Source organism: Salvelinus alpinus, chromosome 8 (assembly GCF_045679555.1).
Source record: "Salvelinus alpinus chromosome 8, SLU_Salpinus.1, whole genome shotgun sequence".
In the NCBI taxonomy this organism is placed as follows: domain Eukaryota; kingdom Metazoa; phylum Chordata; class Actinopteri; order Salmoniformes; family Salmonidae; genus Salvelinus; species Salvelinus alpinus.
Genome location: NC_092093.1, coordinates 70,281,175 through 70,302,783, shown reverse-complemented (window position 1 = coordinate 70,302,783; position 21,609 = coordinate 70,281,175). Strand labels below are relative to the sequence as shown.

At 43.4% G+C, this 21,609-nt stretch overlaps 1 protein-coding gene across 5 annotated transcripts in view; it reads left to right on the top strand.

Moving 5' to 3' along the window:
- sema5a (sema domain, seven thrombospondin repeats (type 1 and type 1-like), transmembrane domain (TM) and short cytoplasmic domain, (semaphorin) 5A) overlaps positions 1 to 21,609 on the top strand; it is a 202,594-nt gene that overhangs the window by 131,950 nt on the left and 49,035 nt on the right. For all 5 annotated transcript variants that reach the window (XR_011676583.1, XM_071414898.1, XM_071414900.1 and 2 more), the window contains 3 exons: positions 9,818 to 9,999; positions 10,303 to 10,446; positions 20,856 to 21,003. Coding sequence is in view for 4 of the 5 variants with exons in the window: in XM_071414898.1 (XP_071270999.1) it covers positions 9,818 to 9,999; positions 10,303 to 10,446; positions 20,856 to 21,003 (474 nt within the window). In the remaining variant the exon portion in view is untranslated. The remainder of the gene's footprint in view (positions 1 to 9,817; positions 10,000 to 10,302; positions 10,447 to 20,855; positions 21,004 to 21,609) is intronic.

Below are 21,609 nucleotides of genomic sequence, written 5' to 3'. Positions count from 1 at the left end.
CACGTATTCACCCTGCACACCCTAATTGACAAACAAACAAACCAAAACAAAGGCAAAGTTTTCTCATGCTTTATTGATTTCAAAAAAGCCTTTGACTCAATTTGGCATGAGGGTCTGCTATACAAATTGATTGAAAGTGGTGTTGGGGGAAAAACATACAACATTATAAAATCCATGTACACACACGCATTTCTTTCCACAGGGCCATGTGGTGAGACAGGGATGCAGCTTAAGCCCCACCCTCTTCAAGATATATATCAATGAATTGGCGACGGCACTATAACAGTCTGCAGCACCCGGCCTCACCCTACTAGAATCTGAAGTCAAATGTCTACTGTTTGCTGATGATCTGGTGCTTCTGTCCCCAACCAAGGAGGGCTCACAGCAGCACCTAGATCTTCTGCACAGATTCTGCCAGACTTGTGCCATGACAGTAAATCTCAGTAAGACAAAAATAATGGTGTTCCAAAAATGGTCCAGTTGCCAGGACCACAAATACAAATACCATCTAGACACCGTTCCCCTAGAGCACACAAAAAACGATACATACCTCGACCTAAACATCAGCGCCACAGGTAACTTCCACAAAGCTGTGAACAATCTGAGACACAGGTCTGCTCACCAACCAAGAAATCACAAAATGGGACAAATACCAAATTGAATTCTGTAAAAATATCCTCTGTGTACAACGTAAAACACCAACTAATGCATGCAGAGCAGTTTTAGGCCGAAACCCGCTAATTATCAAAATCTAGAAAAGAGACGTTTTCAATTCCACAACCACCTAAAAGGAAGCGATTTCCAAACCTTCCATAACAAAGCCATCACTTACAGAGAAATTAACCTGGAGAAGAGTCCCCTAAGCAAACACAAACAGACCCCACAGAGCCCCAGGACAGCAACACAATTAGACCCAACTAATCATGAGAAAACAAAAATATTACTTGACACATTAGAAAGAAAAAAACAGAGCAAACTAGAATGCTATTTGGCCCTAAACAGAGAGTACACATTGGCAGAATACCTGACCACTGTGACTGACCCAATCTTAAGGAAATCTGACTGTGTACAGACTCAGTGAGCATAGCCTTGCAATTGAGAAAGGCCGCCGTAGGCAGACCTGGCTCTCAAGAGAAGACAGGCTATGTGCACACTGTCCACAAAATGAGGTGGAAACAGCTGCACTTCCTAACCTCCTGCCAAATATATGACCATATTAGAGACACATATTTCCCTCAGATTACACAGATCCACAAAGAATTTGAAAACAAACAAATACCACAGTGTGCCATCACAGTAGCAATATTTGTGACCTGATTCCACAAGAAACGGGCAACCAGTGAAGAACAAACACCATTGTAAATACAACATATATTTATGTGTATTTATTTTCCCTTTTGTACTTTAATTATTTGCACATTGTTACAACACTGTATATAGACTTAATATTCTGTGAGTGAAATGTTTACTGTTAATTTTTATTGTTTATTTCACTTTTGTTTATTATATATTTCACTCGCTTTGGCAATGTTAACATATATTTCCCATGCCAATAAAGCCCTTGAATTGAATTGATTCCTGGAGGAGGTCCAGGAGGCACTGACTGAGCCGGTAAGGGGGGGGTGTTTGAGCGGCCAAGGGGGGAGGGGCCACCAATGTTTCCGCCACTGCAGGTGACGGCAGAGACTGGGGACTGGCAAGGGGGATGGAGGACTTGTTGGATTTTAACACTCCGAGCCTCTGAGGAGGTGGGAGGTAAAGCCTTCTACAAGCTCTGCATTAAGGTGAGGAACATTAGGAGCCTAACAGGAGTAAAGGCACATCAGTGGCAGAGGGTATGTGGGGTGGAGAGTATGGTGGGTTTTAGATGGAGGGGGCTCTACAAACTCCCAGTACCAAAGAGGTCAGGGGACCTCCAGTGGAGGGTTCTACATGGAGCCTGACCACTAGTAGCTGGTTGGCACGGGTCGACTCGGGAGTCGGACAGGGGTGTCCTTTCTGTGTCATGAGTGAAACTGTATCGTGTGTTTTTTGTGTGTTCAGGTTAATGCCATTAATGTCTCTGTTGTAATGTCTGTGTGAGAGGGGCCCAGGTACCCGAATAAGGAAAAGGCCTAATATGTGTTGTTGAATTTTCTGTTTGCTCAGGCAAAGTTGGCTATTTGGCTAACAAGGAGAAACAGGGTCAAAGGTGGGGGGATAACAGACCCTTTACTAGTATTTAATGGGATGGTCTCTGCGTGCCTTAGGGTTGAATTTGAGTTCTATAAAATGATAAAAAGTGTGTAGATGTTTAAGGAGATATGGTGTGTTTCGCTGGGGAAGATGGGTTGGATATACGATTGTAGAAGTAGTTAGGTTATGGTTATTGAGATGTATGATGTTGTTTTGTGTCGTGGGGTAGAGGGCAAGGTGAGTATACAGCACAAGGGATATTTGTTTTTTAAAGGTGGGTGGGGGTGGTGAGGTTTTAATGAAATGAGGATGTATCATTAAAGAAAGACAAAAAGTCAAAAGTCTCTCTCTCTCCCTTTCTCTCTCTCTCTCTCTCTCTCTCTCTCTCTCTCTCTCTCTCTCTCTCTCTCTCTCTCTCTCTCTCTCTCTCTCTCTCTCTCTCTCTCTCTCAATTCAATTCAATTCAATTCAAGGGGCTTTATTGGCATGGGAAACATGTGTTAACATTGCCAAAGCAAGTGAGGTAGGTAATATACAAAAGTCAAATAAACAATAAAAATGAACAGTAAACATTACACATACAGAAGTTTCAAAACAATAAAGACATTACAAATGTCATATTATATATATGCAGTGTTGTAACAATGTACAAATGGTTAAAGCACACAAGTTAAAATAAATAAACATAAATATGGGTTGTATTTACAGTGGTGTTTGTTCTTCACTGGTTGCCCTTTTCTTGTGGCAACAGGTCACAAATCTTGCTGCTGTGATGGCACACTGTGGAATTTCACCCAGTAGATATGGGAGTTTATCAAAATTGGATTTGTTTTCGAATTCTTTGTGGATCTGTGTAATCTGAGGGAAATATGTCTCTCTAATATGGTCATACATTGGGCAGGAGGTTAGGAAGTGCAGCTCAGTTTCCACCTCATTTTGTGGGCAGTGTGCACATAGCCTGTCTTCTCTTGAGAGCCATGTCTGCCTACGGCGGCCTTTCTCAATAGCAAGGCTATGCTCACTGAGTCTGTACATAGTCAAAGCTTTCCTTAAGTTTGGGTCAGTCACAGTGGTCAGGTATTCTGCCACTGTGTACTCTCTGTTTAGGGCCAAATAGCATTCTAGTTTGCTCTGTTTTTTTGTTAATTCTTTCCAATGTGTCAAGTAATTATCTTTTTGTTTTCTCATGATTTGGTTGGGTCTAATTGTGCTGTTGTCCTGGGGCTCTGTGGGGTGTGTTTGTGTTTGTGAACAGAGCCCTAGGACCAGCTTGCTTAGGGGACTCTTCTCCAGGTTCATCTCTCTGTAGGTGATGGCTTTGTTATGGAAGGTTTGGGAATCGCTTCCTTTTAGGTGGTTGTAGAATTTAACGGCTCTTTTCTGGATTTTGATAATTAGTGGGTATCGGCCTAATTCTGCTCTGCATGCATTATTTGGTGTTCTACGTTGTACACGGAGGATATTTTTGCAGAATTCTGCATGCAGAGTCTCAATTTGGTGTTTGTCCCATTTTGTGAAATCTTGGTTGGTGAGCGGACCCCAGACCTCACAACCATAAAGGGCAATGGGCTCTATGACTGATTCAAGTATTTTTAGCCAGATCCTAATTGGTATGTTGAAATTTATGTTCCTTTTGATGGCATAGAATGCCCTTCTTGCCTTGTCTCTCAGATCGTTCACAGCTCTGTGGAAGCTACCTGTGGTGCTGATGTTTAGGCCGAGGTATGTATAGTTTTTTGTGTGCTCTAGGGCAACGGTGTCTAGATGGAATTTGTGGTCCTGGCGACTGGACCTTTTTTGGAACACCATTATTTTGGTCTTACTGAGATTTACTGTCAGGGCCCAGGTCTGACAGAATCTGTGCAGAAGATCTAGGTGCTGCTGTAGGCCCTCCTTGGTTGGTGACAGAAGCACCAGATCATCAGCAAACAGTAGACATTTGACTTCGGATTCTAGTAGGGTGAGACCGGGTGCTGCAGACTGTTCTAGTGCCCGCGCCAATTCGTTGATATATATGTTGAAGAGGGTGGGGCTTAAGCTGCATCCCTGTCTCACCCCACGACCCTGTGTGAAGAAATGTGTGTGTTTTTTGCCAATTTTAACCGCACACTTGTTGTTTGTGTACATGGATTTTATGATGTCGTATGTTTTACCCCCAACACCACTTTCCATCAATTTATATAGCAGACCCTCATGCCAAATTGAGTCGAAGGCTTTTTTGAAATCAACAAAGCATGAGAAGACTTTGCCTTTGTTTTGGTTTGTTTGGTTGTCAATTAGGGTGTGTAGGGTGAATACATGGTCTGTTGTACGGTAATTTGGTAAAAAGCCAATTTGACATTTGCTCAGTACATTGTTTTCATTGAGGAAATGTACGAGTCTGCTGTTAATGATAATGCAGAGTATTTTCCCAAGGTTACTGTTGACGCATATTCCACGGTAGTTATTGGGGTCAAATTTGTCTCCACTTTTGTGGATTGGGGTGATCAGTCCTTGGTTCCAAATATTGGGGAAGATGCCAGAGCTAAGGACGATGTTAAAGAGTTTTAATATAGCCAATTGGAATTTGTTGTCTGTATATTTGATCATTTCATTAAGGATACCATCAACACCACAGGCCTTTTTGGGTTGGAGGGTTTTTATTTTGTCCTGTAACTCATTCAAGGTAATTGGAGAATCCAGTGGGTTCTGGTAGTCTTTAATGGTTGATTCTAGGATTTGTATTTGATCATGTATATGTTTTTGCTCTTTATTCTTTGTTATAGAGCCAAAAAGATTGGAGAAGTGGTTTACCCATACATCTCCATTTTGGATAGATAATTCTTCGTGTTGTTGTTTGTTTAGTGTTTTCCAATTTTCCCAGAATTGGTTAGAGTCTATGGATTCTTCAATTACATTGAGCTGATTTCTGACGTGCTGTTCCTTCTTTTTCCGTAGTGTATTTCTGTATTGTTTTAGTGATTCACCATAGTGAAGGCGTAGACTCAGGTTTTCCGGGTCTCTATGTTTTTGGTTGGACAGGTTTCTCAATTTATTTCTTAGATTTTTGCATTCTTTATCAAACCATTTGTCATTGTTGTTCATTTTCTTCGGTTTTCTATTTGAGATTTTTAGATTTGATAGGGAAGCTGAGAGGTCAAATATACTGTTAAGATTTTCTACTGCCAAGTTTACACCTTCACTATTGCAGTGGAACGTTTTACCCAGGAAGTTGTCTAAAAGGGATTGAATTTGCTGTTGCCTAATTGTTTTTTGGTAGGTTTCCAAACTGCATTCCTTCCATCTATAGCATTTCTTAATGTTACTCAGTTCCTTTGGCTTTGATGCCTCATGATTGAGTATTGCTCTGTTCAAGTAGACTGTGATTTTGCTGTGGTCTGATAGGGGTGTCAGTGGGCTGACTGTGAACGCTCTGAGAGACTCTGGGTTGAGGTCAGTGATAAAGTAGTCTACAGTGCTACTGCCAAGAGATGAGCTATAGGTGTACCTACCATAGGAGTCCCCTCGAAGCCTACCATTGACTATGTACATACCCAGCGTGCGACAGAGCTGCAGGAGTTGTGACCCGTTTTTGTTGGTTATGTTGTCATAGTTGTGCCTAGGTGGGCATATGGGGGAGGGAATGCTGTCACCTCCAGGTAGGTGTTTGTCCCCCTGTGTGCTGAGGGTGTCAGGTTCCTGTCCAGTTCTGGCATTTAGGTCGCCACAGACTAATACATGTCCCTGGGCCTGGAAATGATTGATTTCCCCCTCCAGGATGGAGAAGCTGTCTTCATTAAAGTATGGGGATTCTAGTGGGGGGATATAGGTAGCACACAGGAGGACATTTTTCTCTGTTAAGATAATTTCCTTTTGAATTTCAAGCCAAATGTAAAATGTTCCTGTTTTGATTAATTTAATGGAGTGAGTTAGGTCTGCTCTATACCAAATTAGCATTCCCCCTGAGTCCCTTCCCTGTTTCACACCTGGTAGTTTGGTGGATGGGACTACCAGCTCTCTGTAACCTAGAGGGCAACCAGTGGGTCCGTCTCCTCTATACCATGTTTCTTGCAGGATGACAATGTCTGCATTACCGATTTCTTTGGTGAAGTCCGGGTTCCTGCTCTTTAGGCCAAAGGCAGATGACCTCAGACCTTGGATATTCCAGGATGATATAGTGAAGGCTTTTTGTTCCATAAAGTGTCCAATGTTGTTGGTCGGGGTTTGGCCTCAGGCCAGTAAGTGTGAGCAGAGCCTGCTGAGCATCTGGTACATGCCGTTGGCTTGGGCGAGTGTAAGAGTGGGGGTTGGGCCTGTTTGCCCGCTCACTACCTGGGCGTATGTGTGACTTCCATGTTGATGCCCTCTTTGCGGGGGTGGGGTGCATGGGGTGGGCAGGAGTGGCATGGGTCTGATCTGAGGGGGCCTAAATTGGGTGTGGGCATGGTTGATGTGGGGGGGGTGTGTAGGTCTAGGGGGGGGGTCCTGGAGGTCTTGGAGGGTGTCTCGCTGGTCTGGGTGGGGTGTCTATTGATCTGTTGCTCCTGTGTGAAGTGTTGGGGCTTCGTTTGAGAGCGATGTCCTTTAGAGTCCGGGCAAAGGTGGGCACTGCTGCCTTGTAGAGGTGGACCTGGTCATAGAGGCTGTTCAAGTCCAGGGTGGAGTGGTGGGCCAGAAAAACATTTGGTTTTGAGGCACAGTCACGGGAAATGCTTGCGTTTACCCGCTGTATTGTAGCAGGGTGGAAGTCTTTTCGTGGTAGCAGGGTGGAGATAACCACTTGTGCGTTGGGGAAAGTAGAAGAAGCTTTTTCAATCACTCCCTTCAGTGCTGTGGCCACCCTTTCCTGCTGTGCTCTCAGGTCGTTTGTGCCTGTGTGTATTATTATGTGGCTAGGTGAGCCTAGTTTGTCCTCAGACAGAAGTTCTAGGGCGCGCTGGGTGTTTGGACACCAGAGTTTAGACACACTGTGTTTGGGAAAAAGTTTTTTTTCTTCTATATATTTCCCATTTGAGTCCATAAGAAGGACAATCTGTGTCTTGTGTTTGTCCTCAGTGGGTGTGGGGGGGTTGTCAGGAGGGCTATCGGGGTGGCTGACAGGGGGGGTGCTCAGAGGGGGTGAGAGCTGCTGGGCTTGGGGTTTTTCTTTTGTCTGTTCTGCTGTGATGTCGACTCTATGGTCAGAGTCTGGTGTGGACTGTTCTGCTGTGGTGTCGAGACTTTTGTCGGGTGCTGAGGTGGGCTGTTCTGCTGGCGTCTCTGTGGGGATGGCCACCTCCCTAGTGGGTTGTTCTCTGTCACATGCCATCCCCCTCAACCTCTCCTCCAGCAGTCTGATCCTCTCCTCTAGTGCTTTGTTCTGCTCCTGCTTCTGCTCTTTCTCCTGTTGAAGTTGTCTCACCACTGTACAGAGTGCAGATATGTCTCTCTCCACCTCCAGCTCTCCTGGTCCGGTTAAGGGGTTGTTGTGCTGGACTGTTGTATGGGTCTGTGCTGACTGGAGTGTAATCACCTGCTGTTCCAGCTCCACCTGCCTTACCTCCAGCTGGGTAAATGTATCCTTCATTTCAATGAGGGAGGAGTGCTCTGTACTGGGAGGTTGACTGTTTGCTGAGGGTTGCTCGTCTGTGGGGTTATATGGTGAGGAGGTCTGGTCTGACCCACTTGGGGTGGGGGTATCTTTATCAAGGGAGAGCTTCTCCTGCTGGGCTAGTTCTTTGATTAGATGAAAGTCCAGCTGAAACTGTTTGGGGTTGCCCTGTACCATTACTGTTCCAGACTTATATAGATTTATGTTAGCTGACTCCTCGTCCTCGTTGTCAAGAATCCTGAGTTTCCACCCCTCGTTAACCCCCCCTCTCTTGACAGAGGGGTAGTGTGCTAATATAGCACTGTGCCATGCCAGGGGATGGTTTGTGTGGAAGATAAGGTTGCTGATGTTCCCATTTTTGTAATAGTCAGCAAAAAGTGTCTCTTGATTTTCCATAAGGAGCTTCATTTTGTGATCTTTTCTTGCCTTATCATTCTTAACACTCACAGGGTAATGTATTTTAATTACCTCTGAACAGCGGGAGGCAGCTTCTAAGTTCTCTCCATTTGGTTGGGGTAGACTATTCGACTCTCCTGCCATTGTTGGGCTAATGTGCTTTGACACCTCTCACTTGACACGTCAGTGCTAGTTGAAGCTGTATCAAGCTTGGAAGAATTATGTTACCATTCAGGCCTTATAAAGTAATGTCATGTATTTTTCTTCTTGGCTTTTGGAAATAGAATATAGTTTCAGACTAAACATTACTCACTCAGTTCCAGGTTGGGTGGTGTTTTCAGGTTTCTGTTGTTTTCCAGAGAATATGCTGTAAAGAATTATAAACCTTGGTTGTTGTGAACTTTTCAGGTGATTCCGTAATTCCGTCCAAAATCAGGTTGTAGGTTTTGAGTTTTGATTTGAAGTGAAGGTTATGTAGTAGAGGGTAGCATCCTGTATGTGTTCCTGACAAAAAATCCAAGTTTATCTAACTCTAAACCTATCTTTTTTAAAGAAAATGCTGAAAAATGCAGGAGCTCATCTGATCATGACCTCTCTGTCTCTGTCTCTCAGACACACTGTCTCTCTCTCTGTCACTATCTCTCTCTCTGTCACTATCTCTCTCTCTCTCTCTCCCTTTCTCTCTCTCTCTCTCTCTCTCTCTCTCTCTCTCTCTCTCTCTCTCTCTCTCTCTCTCTCTCTCTCTCTCTCTCTCTCTCTCTCTCTCTCTCTCTCTCTCTCTCTCTCTCTCTCTCTCTCTCTCTCTCTCTCTCTCTCTCTCTCTCTCTCTCTCTCTCTCTCTCTCTCTCACGCTCTCTCTCTCTCCCCTTCTTCCTCTCTCTGCTCTCTCTCTCTCTGCTCCCACTCTCTCTCTGTATTATCTCTCTCCATTCACAAGAGTATGTTTCTCTCATTGAGATGTCTTCCAATTTAGACCGTCGACTGGGTTCAGTTAGCAATAAGAGAAGGGCAGACGCTATTTCAGTTCCCGCCAAAGCAGTGACACATCAAGCCTTCTCTCTCCTGTTGTTAAAATGCTCTTAGCATTTTTTAAATTAGCCGGAAATGTAACCATTACATGGCTCATATCACCTGTGGTTTTGAATGTCACACCATTTCTTTCCAGTTAGCCCGTACGGCTGGGCCGTCATTTGTAATACATTACTATCGAAATTCTGCACTGTTTTCTGGTTTATACAAATGGACATTTGTATATGAGTAACTATGTGTGTGTATGTGAATATTTATTTCTCTCTCTCATCATTCATCATCCATTTCCCAGCTAAAGTACGTGTTTTGTCCCTTGTGGATTATACTTCAAAAAAAATCACACTATCTTTTTATTTATATATCTCGTTATTTGGATCTCAGAGTGTCCATATCTACATATCTGTAGTGACTACATTATTATTTATTACCCTTGTGGATATACCGTACATGAGTATATGGTTTAGTCAAACTTCCTGTTTGTGTATAGTTATCTCTCCCTCCATCCGCCTCAACTTTCTCCCCCCTATTCCAACTCCCTCCCTGTATTCCATCTCTCTCCATCTCTCTCCCCCTCTATCCTTCGTTCTTTTCTATTTACCTCCAACATAGTTCTAAGTATTTTCTTCCTCCTCTCTGTATTTTCCCCAGGTGCGTAATGTGACGGTGGATGGAGGGTTTGGGTCCTGGTCAGGCTGGGGGGCCTGTAGCAATACTGATGGGGGCAGTGCTGGGTCCTGTCTGTGTCGGACCAGGGCGTGTGATAACCCCACACCCCAGTGTGGGGGTCAGTCCTGTCATGGACTCAACGTGGAGGTGGCCAACTGCTCCAGGTATATGACTTTCTGTCTGTCTGTCTGTCTGTCTGTCTGTCTGTCTGTCTGTCTGTCTGTCTGTCTGTCTGTCTGTCTGTCTGTCTGTCTGTCTGTCTGTCTGTCTGTCTTTTCATTTGTATTTGTCAATCTGCCCTTTTCTCACAAAGACACCACAAGCTTTCAGTTCATGTTATGGATAATACATGAAATAGAGTATATATTTCATTCGACAACAGAAACATTTTCCCAATAGCAAGCATTCTATCTTTCTCCACCGCCTCGCTCGTTGTGTGTAACCCTGTGGTCTGTGTTTCTCTATAGGAATGGAGCGTGGACCCCCTGGACTCTGTGGGCTCCCTGCAGTACCAGCTGTGGCATTGGCTTCCAGGTCCGCCAGAGGTCCTGCAGCAACCCCACTCCGCGCCACGGAGGACGAGTGTGTGTGGGGCAGAACCGAGAGGAGAGGTACAGGACTCACACACATAAATTCATACACATGTACCTACGCACATAGCCACTTACACTCAACAGTAAATCCACAAAAGATCACCTCACACAGTCCCCTTGCTGGTGTGAGTGTCACAGAAGTCTTGAGTTCTTCATCTAGCCAGTCATACATTCTAATGTAAAATGAATGGCTGGAAGAAATTACTCGCTGTTGTCATAATCACTTCTGTCCGACTCTGACAGCCAATTAAGAGAGAGAGGGATGTTTCTGAGCCTGGTAATTATCTGAGCTCCAAACAGACGAGGGAAGCTGCATTCCTTCTGAAGCTCTGGATCCTCTGCTTTGGTCTGGAATAATCACCTCCAAAAAATATGTTTTGAAGGTTTCTAAGCAACCGATGTGGCCCTCTGAAATATGGGATTTGCAGAGAAAGAAGGTGAGAGAAGAAAAATAAAAGCGAGAGAACATGAAACAGTGCAGGTAGAGAAGGTCAACACGTCTACAGGTTGTTTGAAGTGAAACTTCTTTACCTGAAACTTTACAACAAAGTAAATAATAATATGAGAATAACTTCAGACAGATTCCTTAGTGTCTGGGTACTTTGTTCCTCTATATGTCATTTTTACATGGTCCATTTCATCATAATGAAGCATTGGGGACTTGGGCATTCTTTATATGAGACTCCAGGTTCTTTTAGCTACCCAGACATCATGCTGCTAATTTCATTGACCACCTCTAAAGGGGGGGAAAGAGGGAGGGGGATAGATAGAGAGAGAGAGACACACACACCGAGAGCATGAGCTCCTGAGGTCTCCTGAAAAAATATAGAATTAGAGTTGGATGAATGTAGATAAACTGTAATTTTTTTCGCAAGGACTAATACAGGATATTAACCTCAACACCTTCAATCCAAATCACAATTCCACACCGAAAACCTTGATTTAAGACAAAATGACCTGAATGGACTATTCCTACCAAGGACTATCAAGAAAAAAACTTCTAACAAACCAAAACCTGCAGAGGAAACACAGCGGAACCTGGAAATACCATCTGCAACAACACTGAGTGAGTAAAGTTCAGTCTGAACCTACTTCTGAAGGCTAAAAGTAAAAGACAATAATCTCGAGGGAATTGTGTTATGTAAAGCTTAATAAATAATGCTACAAAGTACCAAGCTGCTAGGAAAGAAACTGAACTGATCAATTATCACTGAAGTGTGAAGTGAGAGGAGTGAAAACTCTTGAGCCTAACAATGGCAGGAGAGTTCCCCAGCTCCCCCACCCACCCAAATGTAGAGGCCTTTGAAGCCCACATGGCTTATCCCTGTCCAGAGGTTATTAGAATACAGTACCCCGGGGATATTAAAAATACACTGCAAGGAATAAGTACAAAAAAGCTCTTCAAGGACAATCCAGGACACTATTTGCTGACTGCTACAAAGAGGGGAACGTAAGCAACTTAATTTTCCACACAGACCATCCCCTGGCATGGCACAGTGCTACAAAGGCACACTAGCCCTATGTCAAGAGACTGCAGTCTGAGAGAGCTGGCTGCTCTACGGACTGAGGTGAGAGAACTTAGAGGCACACATGGCACTGATTGAAGAGTTGAGAAAGCTGAGGTGTGACAGAGAAGCCAGCAGAACAGCCCGCCCCAGACCCCGACTCCAACACAACAATGGGACAGACAACACAGGACCCACCAACCCAACAGACCCCACCCCCTCCTAACAGCCCCCCTGTCAGCTCCCCTGATTGCTGTCTTGACAACCCCAACACATCCACTGAGAACATACAAAAGCTAGAGATTGTGCTCCTCATTGACTCAAATGGCAAATACATTCAAGTGGATAAACTTTTTCACAAACACAAAGTGGCTAAGCTCTGGTGACCAAACACTAGGCATGCCCTGGAGCTGTTGTCAGGGGACAGACTAGGGTCCCCAGCCACATCATAATTCACATTGACACAAATGACCTGAGAGCGCAGCAGGAAAGGGTGGCCACAGCACTCAAGGGAGTGATTGAAAAAACATCTTCCACTTTCCCCAAAGCACAAGTGGTTATCTCCACCCTGCTACCACAAAAATATTTTCACCCTGCCACCATACAGCATGTGAATGCAAGCATTTCACAAGACTGTGCCTCAAAACCTAATGCATACGTGGCCCACCACTCCACCCTGGACTTTACGACCAGGTCTACCTCTACAAGGCAGCCATCTCATTGTTTGCCAGGACCCTGAAGGACGACACCCTCAATCGTAGCTCCAGCACCTCACACAGGAGCAACAGAGCAATGGACACCCCTCCTAGACCAGCGAGACACCCTCGCAGACCTGCAAGACCCCGCCCTGAAGGACCTGCACTGAGACAACCCATGCCAAGAGGAACTACACCCAGAACACAGCATCACCAGCCACACCCCAACCAGCTAAGACCACCCCTGGCCACACTCTATATAGGCCCCCCCATATCAGACCTATGCTCCTTCTGCCCACCCCATGCCCCCCGCTCCTCGGCAAGGAACTCAAAATGACAGCAGGACATATGCCCAAGCCGTGAGCAGAGCAACAGGCCCAAACCCCAGTATTACACCCGCCCATATCCCATCCTGCGACCTAAGAGGTATGTATCAGATGCTCAACATGCTCTGCTCACACCTACTGTGATGGTCCGGGCCTAAACCACACAAAAACAACACCAGACACTATGGAACACAAAGCTTTTACTATCTCATCCTGGAATATACAAGGTCTAAGGTCATCTGTCTTTGGCCTAAAGAGCAGGAACACAGACTTCATCAAAGAAATTGGAAATACAGACATTGTCATCCTACAAGACACATGGTATAGAGGAGATGGACCCACTGATTGCCCTCTAGGTTACAGAGAGCTGGTAGTCCACCAATCTACCAGGTGGGAAACAGGGAAGATATTCAGGGGATATGCTAATTTGATATAGAGCAAACCTAACCCACTCTATTAAATTAGTCAAAACAGGAACATTTTGCATCTGGCTAGAAATGAAAAAGGGAATTATCTAATCAGAGAAAAATGTCCACATGTGTGCTACCTATATCCCCCCCACTAGAATCCCCATATTTTAACGATGACAGCTTCTCCATCCTAGAGGGGGAGATCAACCATTTCCAGGCCCAGGGACATGTACTAGTCTGTGGCGACCTAAATGCCAGAACTGTACAAGAACCTGACACCCTCAGCACACGGGGACAAACACCTACCTGGAGGTGACAACCTTCCCTCCCCCATATGCCCCCCTAGACACAACTACGACAACATAACCAACAAAAACAGGTCACAACTCCTACAGCTCTGTCGGACGCTGGGTATGTTCATAGTCAATGGTAGGCTTCAAGGGGACTCCTATGGTAGGTACACACATACAGTTGAAGTCGGAAGTTTACATACACCTTAGCCAAATACATTTATACTCAGTTTTTCACAATTCCTGACATTTCATCCTAGTAACAATTCCCTGTCTTTGGTCAGTTAGGATCACCACTTTATTTTAAGAATGTGAAATGTCAGAATAAAGGTAGAGAGAATGATTTATTTCAGCTTTTATTTCTTTCATCACATTCCCAGTGGGTCAGAAGTTTACATACACTCAATTAGTATTTGGTAGCATTGCCTTTAAATTGTTTAACTTGGGTCAAACGTTTCGGGTAGCCTTCCACAAGCTTCCCACAATAAGTTGGGTGAATTTTGGCCCATTCCTCCTGACAGAGCTGGTGTAACTGAGTCAGGTTTGTAGGCCTCCTTGCTCGCACACGCTTTTTCAATTCTGCCCACAGATTTTCTATGGGATTGAGGTCAGGGCTTTGTGATGGCCACTCCAATACCTTGACTTTGTTGTCCTTAAGCCATTTTACCACAACTTTGGAAGTATGCTTGGGGTCATTGTCCATTTGGAAGACCCATTTGCAACCAAGCTTTAACTTCCTGACTGATGTCTTGAGATGTTGCTTCAATATATCCACATCATTTTCCTTTCTCATGATGCCATCTATTTTGTGAAGTGCACCAGTCCCTCCTGCAGCAAAGCACCCCCACAACATGATGCAAGCCACCCCCTTGCTTCACGGTTGGGATGGTGTTCTTCGGCTTGCAAGCTTCCCCCTTTTTCCTCCAAACATAATGATGGTCATTATGAACAAACAGTTCTATTTTTGTTTCATCAGACCAGAGGACATTTCTCCAAAAAGTACGATCTTTGTCCCTATGTGCAAACCGTAGTCTGGCTTTTTTAATGGCGGTTTTGGAGCAGTGGCTTCTTCCTTGCTGAGCGGCTTTTCAGGTTATGTCGATATAGGACTCGTTTTACTGTGGATATAGATACTTTTGTACCTGTTCCCTCCAGCATCTTCACAAGGTCCTCTGCTGTTGTTCTGGGATTGATATTCACTTTTCGCACCAAAGTAGGTTCATCTCTAGGAGACAGAACACGTCTCCTTCCTGAGCGGTATCACGGCTGCGTGGTCCCATGGTGTTTATACTTGCGTACTATTGTTTGTACAGATGAACCTTCAGGCATTTGGAAATTGCTCCCAAGGATAAACCAGACTTGTGGAGGTCTACAATTTTATTCAGAGGTCAGAAGCTGATTTATTTTCTTTTTCCCTTGATGTCAAGCAAAGAGGCAGTGAGTTTGAAGGTAGGCCTTGAAATACATCCACAGGTACACCTCCAATTGACTCAAATGATGTCAATTAGCCTATCAGAAGCTTCTAAAGCCATGACATTCTCCCAAGCTGTTTAAAGGCACAGTCAACTTAGTGTATGTAAACTTCTGACCCACTGGAATTGTGATGTAGTGAATTATAAGTGAAATAATCTGTCTGTAAACAATTGTTGGAAAAATGACTTGTGTCATGCACAAAGTAGATGTCCTAACCGACTTGCCAAAACTATAGTTTGTTAACAAGAAATTTGTGGAGTGGTTGAATAACGAGTTTTAATGACTCCAACCTAAGTGTATGTAAACTTCCGACTTCAACTGTAGCTCATCTCTTGGCAGTAGTACTGTAAACTACTTTATCACTGATCTCTGATGTGTAACTCTGTGTTGTTGTATGTGCCGAATTGCTCTGCTTTATCTTGGCCAGGTCGCAGTTGCAAATGAGAACTTGTTCTCAACTAGCCTACCTGGTTAAATAAAGGTGAAATAAAATTTAAACAAATAAATCTCAACCCAGAGTCTCTTAGAGCGTGCACAGTCCACTGACACCCCTATCAGATCATAGCAAAATCACACACTACTTGACAGAGTTTTGCTCGGTCATGAGGCATCAAAGACAAAGGAACTGAAAAATATTAAGAAATGCTATAGATGGAAGGAGAGTAGTGTGGAAATCTACCAAAAAACAATAAGGCAACAACGAATTCAATCCCTTCTAGACAATTTCCTGGACAGAATGTTTCACTATAATAGTGAAGGTGTAAATCTAACAGTAGAAAACCTAAACAGTATATTTGACCTCTCAGCTTCCCTATTAAATCTAAAAATTTCAAACAGACAACCTTAGAAAATGAAACAACAATGACAAATGGTTTGATGAAGAATGCAAAAAGCTAAGAAAGAAATTGAGAAACCTATCCAACCAAAAAATTAGAGACCCACACAACCTGAGCCTACGGCTTTACTATGGTGAATCACTAAAACAATACAGAAATACACTACGGAAAATGAAGGAACAGCACGTTAGAAATCAGCTCAATGTAATTGAAGAATCCATAGAATCTAACCACTTCTGCGAAGCTGGTCCTGGGGCTGTTCACAAAGACAAACAGACCCCACAGAGCCCCTGGACAGCAACACAATTAGACCTATCCAAATCATGAGAAAACAAGAAGATAATTACTCGACATATTGGAAAGAATTTTGCCAGTGAATATGTATGGATTAAAAAGTACATTATTTTCTTTAGGAATGTAGTACAAGTAAAAGTTGTCAAAAATATAAATAGTTAAGTACAGATGCCCCAAAAAACGTCTTAAGTAGTACTTTAAATAGTCTTTACTTAAGTACTTTACTCCATTGATGACATGATTGGCTGTTGCATGCAATTTGAATGGCGTTTGAATTGCTTTATGTATCAGCAAAGGTGCTTTAGATGATATCACTTGCAACTTGCATCTGCAACAGAAATTGTGTCCAAATTGCTTCGTGTGTCACAGGCTTAAGGCATTTCTGTATGAGACAGTAGAACAATTTGTTCTCAGTCAACTTACCTGGTAAAATAAGAGTAAAATAAAAAAATAAAAAAATAATTTAAAAAATGTGACCGTGAGAAAAATGGAAAGAAAGTGTGAAAAAAACAGAGCTGTAAATGACTGAAGAGTTTCCATGGTGACTGAAGCAAGTTTTCAAGGTGAAAAAGAGACTGTAGATTTATAATTTGTTCGAGTGCACTCATAACTATGACTACCCTGCCCCCTCCATCTCTCTCTCTCTCCCTCAGTCTTTCACTCCTTGACCCTCTCTCCCTCTGCTTCTTTCATACTACCTGCTCAGCAAATAAAACACCTTGAACAGTAGAGCTGTGAGAATGAGAGAATCCATCAGGGTCCTATAGTAGGGCTTGGTGGCTTTAAACACTGTGGAGGGAGACACGTGTTAATGGATGAAATATGCTGTATCACTCTGATCTTGCAGGGGAGAAGGGTCTGTCTGTCCCAAAAGAGTAGGTTTTCTTGATTCTGCTCATGCTCTGTCCACTTTCTCGCTCTCTGTCCGCTCTCTCTCTCTCTCTCTCTCTCTCTCTCTGTCTTTCGCTTTCTGTCTCACACACACATTCTCTCAATTTAAAGTCTCTCTCTGTACTCTATCTATCTATCTATCTATCTATCTATCTATCTATCTATCATCTATCTATCTATCTATCTATCTATTTCCTCTCATATTTGTCCTAATTGAATTTTTTTCTTGACTTGTTAAAGGCATGTAGTGATTCCCACCGAATGCAAATACAGATGTACAGAACAAATGGTGTGGATGTAGACTCGGCTATACGTTGGACCACTTTGATTTTGGGAGTGCGCGCTCCCTTTAATGCTAGGAATAGCGTGGAGGGTTTTTCTGCTGTGGCTATAGAGCCTCCTTTAATAGATATTCATCTCAGATGTACAGGCACACTTTATTTATAAAGCCTGATGGCTGTAGTTCGAGCTAAAGTATAGCGTCAAAATACGGTGCAGAGCGTTCGGTTTTCTTGCTGGGGGGGCAGGGAGACCCCCAGCTCCTCTAAAATTATTGACAACTCTGTGCTGTTTTCAAGGGATTGTTTAATGTTAACACTATTTGGTTTTAATATCATCACCTCTTGAAGGGCATAGTCAGAACTACACATTTCCCATTATTCCATGCAAAACAATTGCACACATTTAGCTTTATCATCAGTTACACAGCAAGTAACTACATGCTTTTCATAATCAGTAAGCATCAATTGATTATGTCATTTTAGATACGTGAGGGTAGCCTCACGATATCTCTCAATATTGGCCACCATTAATTGAATATTTGAGTGATATAAAATAAACGTTAACTATACCTGACAAGTATGAGTGGTTTAGGTTCATTTCCCATCCTTTGTGGGCTCTGTCTGTCAAGCAGCGAAGAACGTATTTGCCAATGTACTGTTAGCTGATGTTTACTTTGCAAGCTACCGGCAGAAGCTTTGTACAGTTGGCTAAACATAGTGATAAGTAGAGGTAATGTACTTTTTTCTCCAACCACAGAGGTCTACCCAGCGAAGTTAGCGAACAATAAAATTATCCTGTTTTCAATTTTTTTTTAAAGAGTATTTAATAACGATTGCACTTTGTCATTATAGGGTATTGTGTGTTAGAGAGTATTGTAAAAAAAAATATTCAGGCTTTAACACAACAAAATGTGGAATAAGTCAAGGGGTATGAATACTTTCTGAAGGTGTAAAGGTGTAAAGCTCGCCGCCATTGGACTCTGGAGCAGTGGAAACGCGTTCCGTGGAGGGATGAATCACGCTTCAACATCTGGCATTCTGACGGACGAATCTGGGTTTGGCGCATACCAGGAGAGCGCTACCTGCCCCAATGTATAGTGCCAACTGTCAAGTTTGGCGGGGGTGGAATATTAGTCTGGGGCTGTTTTTCATGGTTCGGGCTAGGCCCCTTAGTTCCAGTGAAGGGAAATATTAATGCTACAGCATTCAATAACATTCTAGATGATTCTGTGCTTCCAACTTTGTGGCAACAGTTTGGGGAAGGCCCTTTGCTGTTTCAGCATGACAGTGCCCCCATGCACAAAGGTCCATACAACAATGGTTTGTCGAGATCAGTGTGGAAGAACTTGACTGGCCTGCACAAAGCCCTGACCTAAACCCCATCGAACACCTTTGGGATGAACTCCATATTATTGGAATGAGACGTTTGACAAGCAGGTGTTCACATACTTTTGGTCATGTAGTGTATATATCAATGATGAAAAGTCACTCTTCACACCCAACTGTCTGAGTACCTGGCCAGGGGCATCCCAGCAGTTTGTCCTTGTTTGCTAGCCGTAGGAAGAGAAACAGTTATAAAAACCAACCAGTCAATGCCATGGGGCAGAAGTCTGGCTGGCTAATGCTCAGCTTTATGTACCTTATGCTTGCATCCCCCTCAGCACATGTCCACTGTATTCCCCTGCTTACTCAGCTCCTATAGGCAAATTATTAGTACCATTTTCTTCTTGAATTCCTCCCCAGTTTTACTGAGGGAGGGGGAGGACGTTGCATTTTACAAAGGCTAATCTAATCAGTGAGCAGAACAATTTGCATGGCTGGATTGACGATGAGTTTAGCGAAGCTCTAAATCTATTTACTATGGATCTGGCTTAGGTCTGACTCCTCCATTCTGAGGCTCAGCAGGGGTCCCTGCAGATCAATGCTAATATCGCTACCATTTGCATTATATCCCATTTACACCCATTCTCTTCCTCCCTCGCTTAATTTCTCTCCCTTTCTCTCTCCCACTCTCTTTCTCTTTCTCATTCTTTCCTGCAATCGGTGCTTCTCTCCTTCTCCCGTTCTACTTTCCTCTCGCTCTCTTTTTCTTTCTCGCTCTGTCATCTCTCGCTCTATCTCTCTCTTTTTCTCCCCTTTCCTCAGCCGAATCTCAGGCACTTTAATGTAAATAGGTTTATAGAAAAACAGAGTAATGCACCAATGTTTTCCTATTTCAACTTTTCATTGCGCTCCAAAAAGCAACATAATATACACTAAGTATAGCAAACAAGAGGAACCTCCCCAGCCTGAATTCGTTGGGGCATGGACTCTACAAGGTGGCCCATTTTGACTCCAATTCTTCCCACAGAGTTGTGTCAAGTTGGCTGGATGCCCTTTGGGTGGTGGACCATTCTTAATACTCACAGGAAACTGTTGAGTGTGAAAAACCAAGCAGCGTTACAGTTCTTGACACAAACTGGTGTGCCTGGTACCTACTACCATACCCCGTTTTCTTTTGTGTGCCACGTTTCAATTGTCTCAAGGCTTAAAAATGGTTCTTTAACCTGTATCCTCCCCTTCATCTACACTGATTGAATTGGATTTAACAAGTGACATCAATAAGGGATCATAGCTTTCACCTGGATTCACCTGGCCAGTCTATGTCATGGAAAGGGCAGTTCTTAATGTGCTGTTATATGTATAGGCAGATATAACAAGGCCTATCTCTTTCTCTCTGAGTCAAATCTCAGACACGATGAAGTAAGGGAAATCTGCGTGAGTCACCATCACCAAAGTTTTTATCCAACATAAAATGTTTTTCATGGTTACACAAACACTGCTGGAGTTGTAGTTTGTGTAAGTATATGGGCCATAATAAGACTATCAATAGCGTCACGTTATTGGCTAATGAACGTCACTAATTAACCTATGGAGCAGTACAGTAATAATTAAATATTGTAATTAAACATGATTTATGAGTCTGTGTGGCTTTTTCAAAGGCAGCACCATTAAAATATGTGGAATATGCATGTAGACTCATTAACTTGTTAACATTGGTCTGTAAGTCTGTCTTTCTGTCTGTCTTTGGACTGTACAGAAGTGCTCTATAGTTAGTCATTGTCTTATGGCATCAGTAGCTCCAACTCCTTAAAAGCTATGTTGGTTCGCTGCCTTAGCTCGCGGTCTAAAATATGGTAAGGTTTTCAGAAGCCCAGTGTCCCTCTTTTATAATTGTAGTGTTGTGTATCATGTAAAAAATACCACTTATTTACAACCAACCATTCCAAAGACAGACTGACTCAGGGATACTATTGGGCAAAGTAAAGACCTCAGATTGCACATGGCCCCCAGCACTCCCATAGCCTCTCTGTGTGTACTTGTATTCTCACAAACACACTCACAAACACACACACACTCATCCGCCGTGGTCTTTGTCCTTCCTAGGTATTGTAATGAGCACCTGCCCTGCCCGCCTCATGTCTATTGGTCGGCCTGGTCGGCATGGGAACGCTGCACGGTGCCCTGCGGAGGCGGCATCCAATCACGTCGCAGGACCTGCGAGAACGGCAACGAGTGCCCTGGATGTGCCCAGGTATGTCACACACACACAAAACCAGATCTGGGCTGCACTTCCATAGCAGACTGACCTTGAACTTCTTAACCATCTAAACTGTAACATTGAACTTTAAGGGTCAACCCCTCCAAAATCCCCTAGTATTTATATTCAGCCATGGCACTTAACATGTTGTTAAGAACAGCAGATACATGACCAATGCTAACCATTAACATGTAACACTAAATCACCCCCCTATATGGTCTTACACTATATTCCCTCAACTGAATACACAATAAAATACACAAGTACATGTTAGATTGCTAATCACTTTTATTAGTCTATCTACTGTATGCTGACAACAAATGAATATAAAAAAAATACGATTTTATTGTATTTTTGCCACCATCTATAAATGTTACCAACTGCATATGATATCCTAGTGCTGAGTAATGAAGTCCAAGGCTGGGTGATGCAAGAGGGATGTAATGGCACGTTGTGTATGTCAGCTACGCTGGTGTCCTCTTGGGTGTCAGGAGGATGACGAGACTGTCATGTTATTTTAACACTATTTACAAACCCACTCCTCCCTCCATCCACGGGCCTGGTAGAAATAGAAAGGAAGACACATGACCATGAGATTCC